Genomic DNA, 19,549 nt, shown 5'->3' on the forward strand with positions numbered 1-19,549 from the left:
ATCAAATCATTAAATATTATGGAAAAAATAAACAAAAATCTATATCATTAATATTATTTCCTTGTTCAATAATATATTTAACAAGTTCAAAATTTCTTGATTTAATGGAGGAAATCAAAATATCTTTTGGCATTTTATTTCCTTCTAAAAAATATTTAAAGAGAAATATATTACCACTTTCTGCAGCTGTACTCATCATAACATCTTTCTTTAATTCTTTATCCAAAAAATAAATAATTTTATAATTATTACAAAATACACATTTCTTTCCTATTTCTTCTATATCTTCAATTTTAACTATTTTATTCTCATAAAAATATTTGAAGATATCACTTCGATGAAATTCAATTGCTGTTTCATATACATCTTTAAATGTTGAATTATTCTGTTCGCATAAATGAACTATCTCTAAATTTCCACCTGCAACTGCATATTTACCTGTGTTATTTACATTTGCACCATTCATAAGTAAATACTTAAAACATTTAACAGCAGAAAAAAATGCTGCATAATCAATTAATGAAACATTTTCTTTATTAATAAATGAACATATTTCATAAATTGATGGTTCAATTCTTTGATTAAAATCAAAATTTGTTTGTGATGATATTTCTTGTAGTTTTTCTATTTCATCATTTCGAATGATTTTCGCAATTTCTTTTGGATTATGTCTTTCTTCATTTAATTTTTTATGATTTTCTATTTCTTCATTTGATAGATTATCATCGGAACCATTCAAATGAGAGATTGAAGATTTTAACTGTTTCAATGATTTCAAAATTTTAGTGTTTATAAGATTTTGTTCATGCATCATTAAAAGTATATATTTTGATTCTTGAGATTTTAAATGAAGAAGAAAGTAAGCGAAGCTATCAATCAGATTAAACTCAATATTTTTCGTAGAAAATTCTCTTACAAATTTAATATATACATTTATGTTCTTCATTTGAGATATAAAAGATGAATATAACATCTGACTTATTATTAACATAAAAGAATTAGGATAATTAAAATCAATTTGTTTTGACACGAATTCAACATCTTCATTAATATTATCTTCTTCTATTTTCCATATTATATTTTCTGTTATTTGTAAATATTGAAGGAATTTAATTCTTGCTTTTATCATTTTGAAAAGTGGCGAGTTTTCAGGTGAAAAATATTTGACTGTTCGAACGGCAAAAAAGTGACAAAGGAATCCACTTTTTCATAACATAACCGAAGTGAAACATGGTAAAAAGTGCCAACCGAAAAAGGCTTTCAAATTAAGAATTTACGATAGCTCGAAAATGAATACATTATGTTCAATTTCAATATGCCGATAGTCAATTCATGAATTCAAATTTTGCCAAAACAGTTTTCACAGCAATAGTTTTTTAACTCTTTCTTGATGGAGTCTGAACCACAGTGTGCATATTGCCACGTCAAAGACATAAATTGTTTGGTTCAGTGTCAAAACTCAGGACTTTATTTTTGCAACATTGGAACATTTACGAATGGTTTTAGTCATTTAGTTCATTATTTGATAAACCAGCGTTATGACAAAGTTGTTCTACCGAAAGCAAATCCATTTTCACTTGTTCCTTTAAAATGTCAAATATGCGGCTCGACAAATATTTTTGATTTAGGTATTGCTTATACACTCAAAAAAGATAGGATGTTTGTTGTTTGTCGAAGCACATGCCAGTTTCACAAAAAACTTATGATGGAAGATATTGATAGTCATTCTTTTCTACCATTTATTTCAAAAGGATATTTTATGAAAGAAATAGTCAAAGATCCAGAACTACAAGAAATGGTTCAATTAGATTCAGATCAAATTAAAGAAAACATTCAGAAGATAAACCAAAATTGCCAAAAAAGTCAATCAGCTATTTTTCAAGTCGTTTTGCCAAATAAACTTGGGTATGAGTCAAGGAATGATCTTCGTAATGTTTTTTCCACTTTCATCAAATCTGAAGAACGATATGTTGTTGAAGAATTTGAAAAGAAACGAATCAAAGTAAATGTTCAATGGAAAGATAAAAATCATTGCATTTTCCAAGCTAACAAAGAGTTTTTATCCATGGTTACTTTAGGATCAAAACTTATTATTCATAATCAAGCATCTACTGAAAATGGAAAAATTACTGAAATAGATGACAAAATGAATGTTACTGTTTATTTTCAAAATAACCCTTTGTCTAATAATCGCTCTAGTATAATGATAATAACACCTAAACCAAGAAGATCACCATTTAAACGTCAATTAAAAGCTTTAAACATATTTAATGGGAATACAAACTGTACCAACAAGTTCATTGCAGATTTGATTCTTGGAAAGAAGTCAACCTTTGACAAAGAGAACAAATCTTCGGCGGTCCCATTTAGACCCCTCTCAAAATCTCCATCGTTCGATTCAAATCAAATGCAAATTATTCAAAAAGCTCTATCGCAACAATTTACACACATCATTGGGTATGCAGGCACCGGTAAAACTTTAATTGCTGCTTCATTAGCTTATACATTTGCAAAAGCAGGGATTAAGCCTGTTTTGTTATGTTCCAAATATGACATTTCAGTCGATTTACTTTTTGATTATATTATTCGTACTAATATAAAGGCATGTAGAACATCATCAAAGGGGTGCAATTTTAAAGCTAATTTCTTTCATCCAGTACCTTATTCTTTTTCAGATCAAAAATTAGACGAACTATCGGTCATATCAAAAAGTGATATCGTCTGTGCAAGTTGTGAGTCTACCGGCGGTTATTGTTTCCGAAGACGTAACATCAGTTATAAAGTTGTTATAATTGATAATGCATGTAATTTAGTAACATCTGAATTAATGGTTCCTTTAATTCATGGTGCACAACGAGTAATTTTATTAGGAGATCCGAAGCAACAAAAGCCAATTATCAAATCAGAAGAAAACATTGGGAAATTATTTGATTTTAACTTAATTCAACAACTTGAACGCAAAGGATGTGAAGCATTAAAACTATATACACAATATCGAATGCATCCTGAAATCTCAAAAATATCTTCAACTTTCTTTTATCAAAATAATTTACGAAATGGAACTCAACGAACATATTCGAAATTAAAAGGATTTCATTTTCCAAATTCGGACATTCCAATTATCTTTTGTAATGTACAAAATTCTAAAGATGAAATTAATGAAGCAAATAATTCATATCATAATGTTGAAGAAGCAAATTATATTTTAAAGTTTTTAAATTTACTTAAACAAAATGGAAATGATTTAAATGATTTCGTTATTATTACACCATTTATTGAACAAAAAAATCTTTTAATGAAGTTATCACAAATTAATATCAAAATAGAAACAGTTGATTCATTTCAAGGTAAAGAAAAAAATTATGTAATTATTAGTTGTGTTAGAGCTAATTCTCAAAAAGAACTTGAATTGTTGGGTGATAAAAATGTTATAAATATATTATTCACTCGAGCAAAATACGGATTATTTGTATTTGGATCAAAGGATACTTTTCCAATGTATGACGAAGGTATTTTTTGGCAGAGTTTTATAAGATATTGCACTAAAAACGATTTATATATCAATTCATTCGAAGAACTCGAAAAAACATTTGAAACAAAAAAGAAAAACATTAAATCTAATGATCCTTTTCATTATGCACCATCAAAACAGGAAACTTCAAATGAAGAAATAATACAACAACAACAAAAGCAAAACAATAAATCTAATGATCCTTTCCATTATACGCCATCAAAACAGGAAACTTCAAATGAAGAAACATTAAAACAACAGCAAAAGCAACAACAAAAACAAAACAACAAATCTAATGATCCTTTCCATTATACGCCATCAAAACAGGAAACTTCAAATGAAGAAACATTAAAGCAACAACAGCAAAAGCAAAACAATAAATCAAAGGATTCTTTCTGCTTTAAATATACACCTTCAAAACAAGAAAATATTATTCAAAAGACAACTAAAGAAACAATGAAACAACAACAAAATCAAAACAACAAATCTAATGATCCTTTCCATTATACGCCATCAAAACAGGAAACTTCAAATGAAGAAACATTAAAACAACAGCAAAAACAACAACAAAATCAAAACAACAAATCTAATGATCCTTTCCATTATACACCATCAAAACAGGAAACTTCAAATGAAGAAACATTAAAACAACAGCAAAAGCAACAACAAAAACAAAACAACAAATCTAATGATCCTTTCCATTATACGCCATCAAAACAGGAAACTTCAAATGAAGAAACATTAAAACAACAGCAAAAGCAACAACAAAAACAAAACAACAAATCTAATGATCCTTTCCATTATACGCCATCAAAACAGGAAACTTCAAATGAAGAAACATTAAAACAACAGCAAAAGCAACAACAAAAACAAAACAACAAATCTAATGATCCTTTCCATTATACGCCATCAAAACAGGAAACTTCAAATGAAGAAACATTAAAACAACAGCAAAATCAAAACAATAAATCTAATGATCCTTTCCATTATACGCCATCAAAACAGGAAACTTCAAATGAAGAAACATTAAAACAACAACAGCAACAGCAGCAAAACAATAAGTCTAATGATCCAATACATTATACACCATCGAAGCAAGAAAATGATTTACAAAGTCCGTCAAATTCCATTCCTTCGCCTCATCAAATAATTTTCTCACCGAAAGCAAAGCCACGAAAATTGTCAAGCGAAGAACAAATTGAAGAAACTCCGCAACCACAAAATCAAATTCGAATCATTAAAACGAGTGAATGGATTAACCAGAACAACATATTCCAATATAACCAAATATATGGATTTGAATTTTTCCCCAACAAAATCACACCAATTTTATTAGTTAACACAGATTCACCAAAATTAGCGCAAATTCTTAATTTGTTCATAGATGGAAAGCCCATAGCATTAGATTTAGAATGGGAAGCAGATCATATAAAGGATTCTAATAATCCAATAAGGCTATTCCAAATGTGCACGTCCAAAGGCGCGTTATTAATACATGTTTTCTTTCCATTTAAGGCAAACTCGAAACAAATTTTATTGAACTTTTTATTAAGCCAAAAATTCGTTATGAAAGGCGCTTCTGTGGATATTAAGAAACTGAAGAGTATGTTTGGAGAAAATGTTATAAATGATAAATTCGATTATGAAGACGTGGAAAAAACTATTCTTCAGTCTTATGGATATTCATTGAACTTTTATGAAATGGTTTGCACATTCGGGAGGAAGCCAGTTGTGCACTTCAAGTTCTTGACGGAAAATGGATGGCTTAAATGGAACAAAACAAAGTTTACGTATGGCCACGCGTTGTATGCAGCGTATGACGCTGTAACTTTGTATGAATGTATTCCTTATTTTAGAAAAAGATTTGACCAAAAAAAAATTTAATATATGAAACATCTCAAACAACTTTTGTTATTACGACTGCTAGCGCCAAAGCTCCGTGGGAAGACGGTGCGAATGTCAGAATGACTTAGCGATGGTTTTTCATGTGGAAAACTGTTTCTTGATCATTTAATTTGTCTATCGTTTGCCCACTGCTAGCAGTGCACCATTTTCGAGGTACCCACGAAAGATTCAAAACGGTCATGAAAAGATTTTAAACGGTTGCGAAAAGATTTTAAACGGTTACGAAAAGATTTTAAACGGTTACGAAAAGATTTTAAACGGTTACGAAAAGATTTTAAACGGTTACGAAAAGATTTTAAACGGTTGCGAAAAGATTTTAAACGGTTGCGAAAAGATTTTAAACGGTTGCGAAAAGATTTTAAATGGTTACGAAAAGATTTTAAACGGTTACGAAAAGATTTTAAACGGTTACGAAAAGATTTTAAACGGTTGCGAAAAGATTTTAAGCACGATTTCGCTATGTGTTGGATTAAATAAAATATTTCCTCAGATTTTTTTAGTCTTCATATGTCAGACGAAATCGGCTACAAAAAATCACCAGAGGAAGAGAAGCATACATTTTTATTGGATAATACTTACATATATGTGTTTAATGAAGACAACAATAAAATATGTATTGTGAAAGGAATAACCATGTAGTTTTCTCAAGTAACAAAACAATAAAACAATCAAAAAAAATTTTTTTTTCATTCAAACCACAAAAATTTTGCTTTCAATAACAGTTCTTGGTTTATATATAAACTACAGAGAGAAGCATAAATAGACACATTCATAAAAAGCTAGAAATTCTAAAAAATTACTGGTAATTCATATTCATTAAAACATAGATATCACATACAAAGAATTATAAATTTGTAGTTTTGGAATATTTTTTCACGACTTTTCATAAATTCACAGATAAATTGCATTTCAATTAATTAATTTATACATATGCATAATGATTATTTATGATGAGCTTATTATTTATTACATATAAAAAAATTATATTTTTATAAATTCAAATACTTTTTATTAAATCCATTGGTCTTTATCTTGCATCGCATTTTCATGCAACATTTCGTCAACTTTTTCAAAATCTGCAAATTCTTCTTCTTCGTTTTCACTTGAATTTGTTGAAAGTTCCCTTCCTTTGTGATTCCTGATCAAGAAAACAACAATACCAATGATAAGTAGAACACCTACCACTGATCCGCAAATAATTCCAATTAATGAGGTTTCAGAAAGTGTATATTCTGATACTGCTATTTCTCCTTCATCATAAAATGTGAAGAAATCAGAATAAAAACTATAAATCGTTGAATATTGGAGAAATGTATAATCATAAAATACTAATTGTGTAGAAATATAAGTAATATGAATATTGATATGAGTCGTAATTAAAGTGTTTGTAATATGCTCAATGATTGAAAACGAATTTGTTAATGAAACTATGAAAGTTATTGATGAATACAAATATGTATTGTTTGATAATGATGAATTTAATTGGACATATGTACTTGATTTTATGAATGAATTTGATTGGATATATGTATCTGTGTTTTTGAAACTACTGGATGGTGTGAATGTATATGATTGCTTAAAAGAACTTGAAGGCATATATGTTGTTGTGGTCAAACTACATGAATTCGTGAACGTAGTTGCTTCGGTAGAATAAGAAATTGACGTCGAATTAGAATGAACAGAAATACTTGATGAATTGATCCTTAAATTAGGGTTCAATTTCACCGATAAATGATCTTCTTGAGTAGCTTCCGTTCGCATTTTATGATCTGTTATTGAGGTTTCTGCCTTCATTGGGAAAATGTATATGATTAATGATAGATATAAAACCATTGGTAAACAAAAAAATTGATGTGACAACGTTGTTCTTTCACAAAAACCTGAAACTGCTCGAGAACAAAAGCGTTTCATCGTTGAATGAATTGAAAAACCTCAATTTTTTTTGACATATTTGAATTAAAGTCAATTCAATTTATTTATGGAGAGTTGTCATTTCAATTCAAAAAACAACCGTTTCCCTCACAACTTACAAAAACAACATTTTCAAAACAGGAACTTTATTTACTCGTATAATAAAAACTATAAAAGTCATCTTGGGCTTTGAAAAGATTTTCTTGGAGTCGTAACGTACCGGTATGATTTAGTTGGGGTTGTATATAATGTTCCACTTGGCGATTTATATGGAGAATTAGGAATAAACCTTTGCACATTTTGGAAAGAATGGTTTAAAGTTTGCTGACTTGGAGTATTAAAACTCGAATTATTATATGGAGAACCAAATAATGAATTTCTTCGATATGGACTATCTTGCTCTATGGGTACTTCATCTGAAAGTTGATTAATTCTTAATATTTCGTCAGATGAAATTGTTGCTACAATACTTCCATCAATGCTAGAAATTATGTTTAATATTTCAGCATTATGACTTTTATAATTAGCAATTCTTTGTAGATTTGTTGTATAAATACTCCATGTTCCATTTGCATGACTTGATATAATACCCCATTTTGTATAACATAAACCAGTAACTGGTGAATTAGTATTGAGTTCGATAACTTCGTTTCTACGAATATTTATCATTCGAATAAAACCTGCATCATCACCAGTAAGAAGTATATTTGAAGAAATCCATGTAAGTGCATAAATATAGTTATCGAAATGAATAACATTCGGCTTTTCTTGTACTTTAATGACAATACATTTGTCACTTCCACAAGATGCAAGACAACGACCTTCAGGTGACCAACTTAATGAATAAACTTCACCTTCATGCGCTTTATATGAAATAAAAGGCTCTCCTTCAAGGTCATAAACATTGATAATACCATCATATCCACCAGTTGCGAAAAGTTGTGCTGAACATGATAGAGCAACTGCACGATTTTTGTGTTGATTGAGTGATTTAACTGCACAACAACGAGTAACATCCCAAAATTCAACAAAACCATTAGCTGATAATGCTAGTAGATCATCTACCCAACAAAGAGAATTAATTGGAACTTTACTCTCCATCAAGCGCCTAACTTTTTTATCTCTTAAAATATACACACAATAACCTAAAGCAATCGCAATAACATTATCCTTATTGATATCAATAAGTTTACATGGAAAGTCGTCAACAACACCTTCTGCATCAAGGTCTCTAATATAAATAGAAGGCTTGGATATTCTTTGGTCTTTTGAAGTATATGGAGAATTAAAATTATTGGGTGGTGTATTTTCTTTTGTTAATGTTGAACCAATACTGTATCTGTCACGTTTATATGGTGATGTTGATGATGTGGTTTTAGGAATTTTTGAAAAATTTTTGAAGCGTGGTGAGCTTGGGAAGCTCATAATAACACCTTAACGTACAGATTACGACCGTTACCTTCAATCGGCACTTTTTCATTCATTTTTTTTGTCTCACTCTACAAATGAAAAATCCTTCAAATAATGACATTAAAGTTACATAAATTTAACAAGCAAAAATTCTCCCTGAATGATTTTTTAAGCTGTTTTGAATTTCAAGAAATGGATATTAAAATTTCATATGAAATTTACCGAATTTTGTCAAGTTGTTATAAGAATATGATAAAATTAACATCAGGTGATTTATAAATAACTATTAATTTCATATTAAGCCTTTTCTACTTATATCCATGAAAAATAATGAAAAATTGCACGTTAAAAAACGCGTTATTTGCGGAATTATAACAAAATCAATTTTTTTATTATACAATTATGAAAATATTTTAATCGAATGTGACAAGTTCACCAATTTTTCCTCGAGTTCCTTATCCGAGTGTTCCAAGTATAGCAAGTACTCATATCTCCTCAAGTTTCTGTAGCACAAAATCACGTTTTTGTACCCATTTTCGTATGCGTCGTCGGCCAACTTCCTTAAAGACGCCTCATTATTCTGTGCGATTTTTACAATGTATCCGATACTTCTTAACTTATTCACGAATTGGTTTACGCTTTTTCTCAATTCGTCCCAATCATTTTGATTCAACAAATTTCTTTCTTCATCGAAAATGTTTTTATTATTTTTATTATTATTATTATTCTCGATCACAAAACGTTTCCAATAGGGAATCACGAGAATTTTATCTCTATTTTTAATTGGTTTCGTATTTATCATGTTATAAATTTCATGGAAATATATTAAACAACTTGTGATCGAAGGTTCATTAATTATATTAATGGAACGATCGAGACTTTGTAATTGTTTAATGAAATCATTTCTTAATAAACCAATTCGACATATTAATATATCATTAATCAGAACTCGAATTGATATTCCATTATAATCGAATAGAAAAGGAGAAAACAAATCAAAAACACAATTTTCACATAAGTTTAAGTTATTTATAATCGATATGAAGTCATCAGTAATATCTTTTCCTTTAATTTGATTCGATATTTCTGATAATTTTATGATTTTGTTATTATTTATATCATTACATTTCTCTTTGATTTCATTTATGTTCATTTTGTCATGATAATAATCAATTGTAAGTTGTTGATTCGATATTATTAATTGAAGTTTAAAGTTTTCGTCGATTTTACTGATGAAATCTTTGATAAATTCGATGCATTCAAGAAGTTGCGTAATATCATTTTCATTATTATTAACATTAACAATATCATATGTTAAAAATGTTTTTGGTTCTTCAATATGTTCTTCATATAAACTTAATATTTGTCCATATCGTGAATGCGTTATATTGTTTTTAAGGATTTCTTTAAACATGTATTCCCATGGTGATGACTTTAACGCATAAAGACTTCCATTGTTTAACATTAACTTAATCCCATTCGAACTGGCAGTCGTAAGTGGTTCAACAATTGGTGACTTAAATAATGAGCCGCCAAACAATCGTAAGTTCTCTGTAAACGATTCTAAAATTGTCGTTTTAAGTAAAGAGTTCGTTTCGAATTCTTTTTGTGTGATGCTTGGTTGATTGTCAACTAAAAACTGCTTCTTTCGGGTCTCCGAAAACAATGACTCAAGGACATCATTAGCAGCTTGACTTTGCTGAATATCAACTGAGGAGATTGCTACTAATAAATCACTGATGTTCTCTGTGGTAAGTTTGACTGTTATTAATGGGATGGAACGACTTTGGAGTAGCTCTCGTGCTGATGGTCGTTTCTCACTTGAAATTAAACTTGAAACAATTTGTTCAATTATTGGATATCTTTCGGCCCACTCTGTTGGGACAACATGATCGTTAACAAGATTCCGTAGGATTCGCGCTCGTTCACTCATTGTAGAAAATCTGCACCAGATTTCAAATAAAATAATTCCAAATGAATACATGTCACTACTTGTATTATATGGAGCGCCACGCATTACTTCTGGCGCAGTATATGGGAATGAACCCTGTATGCCTGTCGCCGACGCTTCTTCTTCAAGTAATGATGGATTTTCAAAATTCGTCTTTAAACGGTCGCCTTCAACTCGTTTTTGTAATCGAGAAAGACCAAAATCACCAATTTTAGCATTACCAAACTCATCAATGAATATGTTGGATGGTTTCATATCCCTATGTATAATTCCTAATTCATGAAGATATTGTAAACCTTCAAGAATTTGTCGAGTGATTTTCCATTGACGATTAGGATCCTTAAAGAAAGATTCATCATGAAAAAGAATTTCATCAAGACTTCGTCCTGAACAATATTCCATTTGCATAAATAAGAAACGCATATTTTGGTTAAAGATAAGTTTTTGTGGTTCATATTCTTCTTCCTCTTCCTCTTCTTCTTTTATTGATTCTTCTTCTTCTTCAGAATTATGTAAGTCTTCTTCAAGATTTTCTCCATGATCAAACGATATGTAGTCATCGTCTCCTGTAAAGTATTCATTTGATGTATCGTCGAAGTAAAAATCATCAGAATGAAACGAAAATGAACTTGGACCAAAAACGATATTTCCGTCACTTTCATCATCTTCATCACCTCCACCATCACTGTCTTCGCTTTTAGGCCTTAAAGGTTGAGTTTCATCATCCCAATATTTAACAGTTTCTGTTGTTGAATCAACTCTCACAGTTGCTGTTAATGAATCATAAAGATCATCATCACCGAAGTGAAACGTTTCATATATTTCTTTTGCAGCTGCTGGTGTACACGTATCAATCCATGAAGAATAATAACGAACAACATAACGATGTTCAATACAAGAAAGAATTTTACATTCTCGCTTAAGAGATTCTTCACTATCTTCTTCTGTGATAGGAACACATTTTACCGCATAAATATTTTGGTCGAAATTATTTATCGCTTTGATTACACTTCCATATCCTCCATGACCGAGAGAATCAGCTATGGTAAAAAGTTTGAAAAAACGAGAATGAGAAATGGCACTTGGGTTTTCTGCATAAACAATATTTTTGGCAGTAATCATGTCACGGATGGATGGAAGTGTCTCTGAATGATTTGATAGAATATTTGTGATCTTTTGGAACATTTCTTGATAATAAGAAATTGGCTTTTTTGATGTGAGAAATCCAAGATCTTGTAAACAAGCAATACAGCTATCTAAAGTTTGTTCACTTTCTTGGTTCTTTCCTCTTGCTTCAAGCGCCTTGTAAAAGAAAAACAATTGATATTCGTCAAAATTGGAAATGACATTTTCTTGTTGTGCTTTTTTTGTCTTTTTTTTGATTTGTGGCATGGATGGTGATTGATACATAGTGCTCATTCCATTTTGAAGAACAGAAAGTATCAATGAAATGAGTGGAGAAAGTGAACAAAATCCTTTTGTAATTTGAAGTTGTTGATTAATTTTTTTGGAAAGCCTTTCTATCTCGAATTTATCTAAATTTCCTTCATCAACAATTTTCCATGTTAATATTTCTTGAGGATAATTCGGTGGAAATTGAAATTGAATCACAATAGTTGTCACTAAATTTGAAAAAGTAACATTTATAGAGTCAGAAGAACTCATTTCTATTGACAAATTACTGTAAATCTTTTGTACAGTTAAGAACTCTTGCATTTGGCTTTCATTCATTGATTAAGACCGTTTAAAGATTTTTTTCTTTTTCTTAAAAAATTCAAATTGGATAGTAAATTCGAGTTAGATCATATATTTTCCAAAGCTGGTAAAGTTCTTGATGCTAAACGTTTGTTTTCGCTGTTATTTTTGTTAATATACAAATAATGTGATTAAATAGAATCGCATTAATTCCAACATAAATTTGAAGCAAATGAACGTGTTACTATTTTTCTTTATTTGTCATTTCATTTGTTATTTTGATCAATATATTGATAATTTTGGAAAATTATTTTAACTATAACAATTTTAATTACAAAAATCAAATCTTTAGGAAAACTAAAAAGGCATCATGAAAAGCAAATGGGAAAGATTACTTGCTTGATAATTATTCCTATAACAAAAAAACATTTCCTGGGGCACCCTAAATGCAAAATAAAAAATGGATGATCTCCCTCACCTTATTTCACTTTTAAGAGCAAGTCCTCAACCACTTACTGAAGAAGAAGAGGAAACATTACAGAAAATCAAAAAAGCACTTGACACAACTACAACAACTAGTGAACATACAATATCTGATCTTGTTCCTCAAGAAATCAACTCAATTCCTGAACCATCACTTAAAATTGCACAAACTAATGCACCAGATAGTAATACATTATTTTCAAATAAAAATGTTATTTCAGTTTCATCACATTCCAAAAACAAAACTATATCATCTGCAATTGAAACAGCGCCAGAAAATAGTACTATTCTTATTTCTTCAGGCACTTATACAGAACAACTCACAATAAATGTTCCATTACATTTTGTTGCCAAAGGAAATGTCAAACTTGATAACATACATTTTATACTTAGGTCTTCACTTCTTACACTTGAAGGATTTGAAATAACATCTGATAGTGAGATCTTTACATTAAATCGAGGACATCTAGCACTTTCCAAATGTGTTATTAGTAATGTATCTCAAACAAGACCAATCATAGTCTTAACATCCACTGCTACTGTTGAAATGATCGGATGTACATGTACGGCACAACACATCATCGAAACCCCCATCACAACATCACTGACTTTTCTGAACTCTACATTAAACGGCACCCTCACTTTTTGTAAGTCCGAAGCCACTTTTAGTCATTGTGTACTTGATGGGCACGATGGGCCAACGATAGAATGTATCGGCTCTAATGTTAAAATCCTTAATACCACAATTCAAGGCTCATCAAATGTTGGGTTAACAATTCGAGAACGTTCCCAATTTACAATAAATAATACAATTGTTACAGGTATACATGGAGTCGGTATATTAGTACATGGATTTTCAGGACTTAATGGACAATGTATTCGATTCATATCATGTGAACAAGCAGCACTTATAGTAGCAAATGATGCACAAGCGAAAATTACTGACTGTTCAATCGTTAATTGTGGTCATACAGGATGTGAAGTATTATCACAAGGAAGTTTAGAGTTAACAGAAACGTGGATATCTAATTCATCGAGTAGTTGTATTTTATGTGATGAAAAGAGTTTCTTTAATGCTACAAAATGTCGAATTACTAAAAGTCAACGACATGGAATTGAAGCAGGTAATGGATCAACTTTACGTTTAAATGATACCATTATTGATGACTGTAAATATTTTGGAGTATTATTAACAAATTCGAAGCTCACAGGTAAATCATGTGAATTTCGAGGTAACAAAGACACCAATTTTTATGCTGATGATCATTCATGGGTCGAATTAACGAATTGTAATTTCCTTAAATCTGGAGGCGATGGATTATCCGCCGATACCGAAAGTATGGTTATCTGTAATCATAATTTCTTTAATGAGAACGAAGGTTATGGAGTTACAGTTTTATCTTGTCGAGATGCGAAGTTTCAAACTTCTGTATTTCATAAGAATAAACAAGGCGGCCTCTTTTTCGAGTCCACCAAACAAATGGTTATTGATGAATGTATTATTAATTCTAATTCAATGACAATATCAAGTGTCGATAATTCTGTTATTAGATTAACATCTATGAATCATGCGTCAACAAAATTCGGCGATAAATCAACTCAACATGTTGATATATTAAACAAATCAAATGTTACTTTCGAAGAAAACACATTTCTATATTCCACCTTAAAAGTGAAAAATTCGACGGCAACAATTCGTCAAAATAAAATTTCACATGCTTCAAGCTTTGCGATTAATGGAGAATATGCACATTTAACTATCGAATCGAATGAATTGTTCAAGAATAGAGCTGTTTTATATGTTAAAGATAATTCGGACGTGCATTTCTTTAATAATAAAATTTCAAACGTATTGCCGAAATCAAAATCAGATCCAAACAAACAAAGAGTTATATACATAAAGGCTTTCACTAAGGGTTCACTTGATGGCAATACTATTAATGGTGAATATGATTATGCAATAGCTATCGATGGTCAATCGAATATCGATGCAAGAGCAAACCAAATACAATGCGGCTCCAGTGGAACTATTCTTTACACAGGAGTGTCGAGTGGTGTGTGCGAGGATAATTCATTCACTGGTAAGGCTTTGGCGAAACCAATTTGGGTGACTCCTGGATGTAATGTAATAATTCGATCCCCGAAGTAAATAATTTTGTTGGATAAGTAAAAAGAACTCATTTAATCTAAATTTTTTTAAACTATTCGTCATAATAAGAAATAATGATCAGAAAAAAGAAAAATATTTAAAGATCGATTAGAGAAATTGAACATTACTGTTAATGACACCATAATAATAGAGATTTCAGAATGACGATAGTTTTTTTCTGTGGAAAACATTTTCCCAATCATTCAATTTGTCTATCGTTTGCCCACGGATTTTTGATAACACCAAATTTACTTGAATATCATTGACAAAGTCTGTCTAATATTTTGGCGCCGTTTGAAAAAAAAAAAATTATAAACGGCAGTCAACACATGGAAGGAGAAAACGAGCCAATACCTGATGATCAAATTCTTTCTCTTCAAACAGAGCTAGATACTGAAAAGAAATTAAACTTGATGAAAGATGAAAAAATTCAGGAATACCAGCAACAAATTCAAAACTTGAAAGAACAAATCCAACAGTTATCAACAAGTCCAATACAAGAAGTTGCTGAAATAGAATCTCCCTTATTTATGTTCTATGATAATATATTAAATGAAACAGAAAAGGAAAATATTGAGCTAAAATCGAGATTGCTTAAATTATTATCTCAAAAACGCAATCTAAAAATAAAGCTTAAACAAACTCAAGTAAGATCTGTTCCCATGTCTCCTAAATCACCCTCAAGTCCAGAAGTCGAAATCAAAAATTTAAATAACAAAATATTTTCACTTCAAAGCGATTTAGAATTTAACACAGAGCAGGTGGCGTTGCTTACAGAAATGAATCAGAAACTTCAAGAGAAGTATGATGCATCAAAAGTGCAAATCAAACAACTTAAGCAAGAAGCTAAATCAAAATTTGAAATCCTTCATACAAAGCTACAAGAAGCCAGAAACAAAGAACCTCAACCACAAATTCAAGAACCCACAGAAAATGATGCCAAAGAATCTCAAGCCAATCTCGAAATAATTGATAACCTTAATAAGGAAATTGAAGACCTCAAAGCGCAAAATCAACAAACAGAATCAATGAATAAAGAATTACAAAGTACAATTGAAGAACTACAGAATTCTTTACAAGAACTTCAAAATGGTCAATTTAATTTCATTTCTTCTCTTGGAAACATACTTGGATGTAACTCACTACAAGAAATTGTTTCCAAAGTGCAAACACTTATACAAGTACCAAGAACACAACAATATGATGAATTAATTGATTCATTAAAACAAATATACACAAATTTATCACCAAATATGTTAAAGCTTCCACATGATTCAGAGTTAAGACAATTGTTCGCAGCATTATGCAATATGCTTAATGCAGCAATAGATCCAAAGGCTTCTAAAAGTATGTTAATCCCTTATATTAAATCAGTTGTTGTTCAGGCAAGAGTTTTTATGCCAGGAAATAATCATCAGAACGCTTTTGATGAAAATGTTTTTGTTAGAAATGAGCCTACCATTGAACAACCAAGTGCTAAATCTTTTAAATAAAATTTATCAATAATAAAATCTAATCAATATGATTTTAATAAAGGCTTTAATTAGGTATATTAGTTTGTGTTAAATAATATTTATAGATGGCAATCAATATTTTTCTGAGAAATAATCTATAAAAAAAATGTATAATATGTTTTTTAAAAATGATAAAAATTCTAAAAATAAATGTTTGTTGGATTTAATAATGGTGAAATCTCCAAGAATAACATCAGTAAAGTATAATATTGAACGATCATATGGACCACCCCAATATAATCGTTTTTTTAGATGAAGTCTCCAATTCTTGACAAAATTATTGGAACAAATCCAATTCATCCAAATAATTTTGATGTAAATTTTGCAAGAGATGCATGCGCTTTTGTTTCTCAATGTTATATATCAATTATAATTTGTGAAACACAAGAAAAAATTGATATTGTTGTTGATGAAACATGTCGTGAAATTTCAGCAATATCATTTTCACAATCAGGAAGTTGTTTAGCTGTTGGTGAAAAAGGCACAGACTCTCGACTTTTTTTATTGAATTTTTCGCCAAACTTTGATCAATTAATATCCGAAAAAATAATTCCAACGAAAGAACGAGGCTTTTCTTGTCTCTCCTATAATTCTGAAAAAAACAAGCTTATATCAGTTGGAATTGATTCCAATCCATATTTAATAATTTGGGATCTTTCACTCCCACGACCCAAACCAATAGCATATTATCATCTCCGATCTATTCCCAACAAAGTAGCAATGACATCTGATTGTAGTCTTGCCATTGCATCAGGTAATTCATATCTAAAAATTTTTCAAATTCCTCAAACCACTCAATCAAATCCTATTTTATTACGTTCTCGTAATGCCAACATTGGTGCTTATCATAAATTCAATTTTCTTGATGCTTGTTTTAGCACAACAACACCATTTTCACTCTATACGCTCACTAATGATGGAACTCTTTGTTATTTTGAGTCAACGATTAACTCATTTGACTCTAAAACACCTTTAATCTTAACACCAATTAAACTTAATCGAGGCGAAACAACAGCGCTTGGCTTCGATGGTGAAATTATTTTATGCGGTACTTCACAAGGAATTTTATTCGTACTCAAAAAAGAGGGAAACAAACACAAAGTCATAGGGAAGTTCACCGACGTAAACTCAGAGATTAAAGCCGTCGGCGTGACATTGAAATATGTTATCTGCTCATATGAAGATGGCCATTTGTTGATTTGGAAAAAAGATTTCTCATCAAATCGTTCGCCTGTACTTACTTTATCGAACCATAGAGGACCAATTAACAAAATATTTATTGTTCCAAGTACTAATAATGTGATTACTTGTGGTAGTGATGGTACTGTTAGAATGTGGGAATTACAAAGAAAGGCTGAATTAATATCAAAGAGTTCACAATCTTTAATATCATGTTTGAAAATACAGAATCAACAGAAAGATTACATCAACCAGATTTGTGGTATAAGATGTTGTACTGTTTGTAATAATTTTGTTGTTGTTGGAGATAACGACGGATATTTACATGTGATTTCGATTGATAACTTCGTTTTACTAAAGTCATTTATGGATAGCAATGATTCTGTGATGGACATTGCTGTTAATTCAAATGTTCTAGTTACTGCTGGTGGCGATGGAGTACTTCATTTTTATGATGTTGACTTCGACTTGCTCAAGTTTACATTAGTTCAAAAAGTCAAAATTTCAGATAAACCGCTTTTATCTGTCATTTTTGCGGGCGAACGTTTAGTTGCTGCTTCATCGCTTAATGGAATCAAATTCATTAAAACAGATTCATTTAATGTAATTGCATCAGATGAAAATCACTCTATCCTTCACCTTAGTTATCTAGATCGACCACAACTTATTGTAGCATGTTGTATTGATCAAAATCTCACATTATATTGTACATCAACGTACAAAATCTTTAGGCAATTCAACATCTCTCATACAGATTATCCAGTTTGTTGTGCTATTCATCCAAGCTGTTTAGTTATCGCAGTTGCGATGAGTAATGGAAATGTATTATTACTTGATACAATTTCTGGCGAAACAGTTCTTCACTTTTCGCATTCTTGTGGAGTAGTTACATCTATAGCTTTTCATGAAGGCGATCTTTTACTTTCCACATTTACGGGATGTTTAATCAGATGGAATATGCCAACAGAACTTCGAAATGAACTTGAAAAACGACCAATGAATCCGAATCCATTATCACTTCTAACACTAGAAGAATTTGACAACAAACAAAACAAAGATGAATCAGTTCGACTTTCGTGCAGCTACATCAGGGCAAGTGGAGAAACAATATCAAAGTTCGACAATCAAGAATATCAAGTCGAAATTGACTCAGAACAAAAAGATGAGAACGCTAATTATGAAGAAGAAGATTCTGAACAAAAATTACCTATTGAAAACGAAACTAGAGATAACGAAGGCGATACAATTGATAAAGTTATCATAAGTTCGCTAACGAAAAGTAAAAATAATCAAATATCAGAAACCGATGAAATATTCGATATTCGATTACCTCCAATGCCACCTGCAAAATCACCTAAGAAGTCACCAAAGGTCGAAGTGAAAGAAGAAAACATTGACATTGAAGATGAAACTCAAATACGTTCGTTATCTGATGATGACATATCAGAAAAATTGTTAATAAATCAATCACTGTTGGATGAAATACCTGACAGAGATGAAGAAGAAGAAGAAAAAATTGTAGAAGAAGAACTTTCTGAAAAAATGATGAAATGTGCAAATAATTTGAAATCAATGTTTAGTCAAGCAAATGAATTTCTTTCACAGAAACTTGATACTGAAGATGAAATAGAGAGTCAGAAAAAGCTTAAATCATTAATGGAAACCTTTGATGAAGAATCAAAAGGTTATATTGAAAGAAAAGAGAAAATTAAAAAGATGAAAGAGTACACTAACGAGATGAAGAAGAATGCTGTTGCGTTAGAAGAGAACCTTAAGAGGTTAAAATCCTTAATTGATTTTGTTGATGGGAATTTCTAGTTTGGTCATTCAACTTTTTGAAT

The 19,549-nt window shown here is 30.4% G+C and overlaps 5 protein-coding genes across 5 annotated transcripts; 4 read left to right on the forward strand and 1 right to left on the reverse strand.

The window, feature by feature from the left end:
• Positions 1 to 3,967: 3,967 nt before the first annotated feature.
• Positions 3,968 to 5,395, forward strand: GO595_001750 (3'-5' exonuclease family protein; the record flags this gene model as incomplete). The annotated part of the gene is made up of 1 exon (XM_067914583.1): positions 3,968 to 5,395. The coding sequence occupies one exon, from the start codon at positions 3,968 to 3,970 to the stop codon at positions 5,393 to 5,395; it is 1,428 nt and encodes a 475-aa protein (XP_067777999.1).
• Positions 5,396 to 7,504: 2,109 nt separating this feature from the next.
• GO595_001751 (Serine/threonine-protein kinase) lies at positions 7,505 to 12,080 on the reverse strand (the record flags this gene model as incomplete). The annotated part of the gene is made up of 2 exons (XM_067914584.1): positions 7,505 to 8,760; positions 9,968 to 12,080. 2 exons carry the CDS (start codon positions 12,078 to 12,080, stop codon positions 7,505 to 7,507), a joined length of 3,369 nt encoding a protein of 1,122 aa, XP_067778000.1.
• A 763-nt stretch (positions 12,081 to 12,843) lies between these two features.
• On the forward strand, positions 12,844 to 15,015 carry GO595_001752 (AAA family ATPase; the record flags this gene model as incomplete). Its single annotated transcript, XM_067914585.1, has 1 exon — positions 12,844 to 15,015. One exon carries the CDS (start codon positions 12,844 to 12,846, stop codon positions 15,013 to 15,015), a length of 2,172 nt encoding a protein of 723 aa, XP_067778001.1.
• Positions 15,016 to 15,344: 329 nt separating this feature from the next.
• GO595_001753 (uncharacterized protein) lies at positions 15,345 to 16,508 on the forward strand (the record flags this gene model as incomplete). Its single annotated transcript, XM_067914586.1, has 1 exon — positions 15,345 to 16,508. The coding sequence occupies one exon, from the start codon at positions 15,345 to 15,347 to the stop codon at positions 16,506 to 16,508; it is 1,164 nt and encodes a 387-aa protein (XP_067778002.1).
• A 273-nt stretch (positions 16,509 to 16,781) lies between these two features.
• GO595_001754 (mitogen-activated protein kinase-binding protein 1) lies at positions 16,782 to 19,526 on the forward strand (the record flags this gene model as incomplete). Its single annotated transcript, XM_067914587.1, has 1 exon — positions 16,782 to 19,526. The coding sequence occupies one exon, from the start codon at positions 16,782 to 16,784 to the stop codon at positions 19,524 to 19,526; it is 2,745 nt and encodes a 914-aa protein (XP_067778003.1).
• Between the last annotated feature and the right edge of the window lie 23 nt (positions 19,527 to 19,549).

This window comes from Histomonas meleagridis (genome assembly GCF_020186115.1).
Source record: "Histomonas meleagridis strain 2922-C6/04-10x chromosome Unknown contig_15, whole genome shotgun sequence".
Classification (NCBI taxonomy): Eukaryota; Parabasalia; order Tritrichomonadida; family Dientamoebidae; genus Histomonas; species Histomonas meleagridis.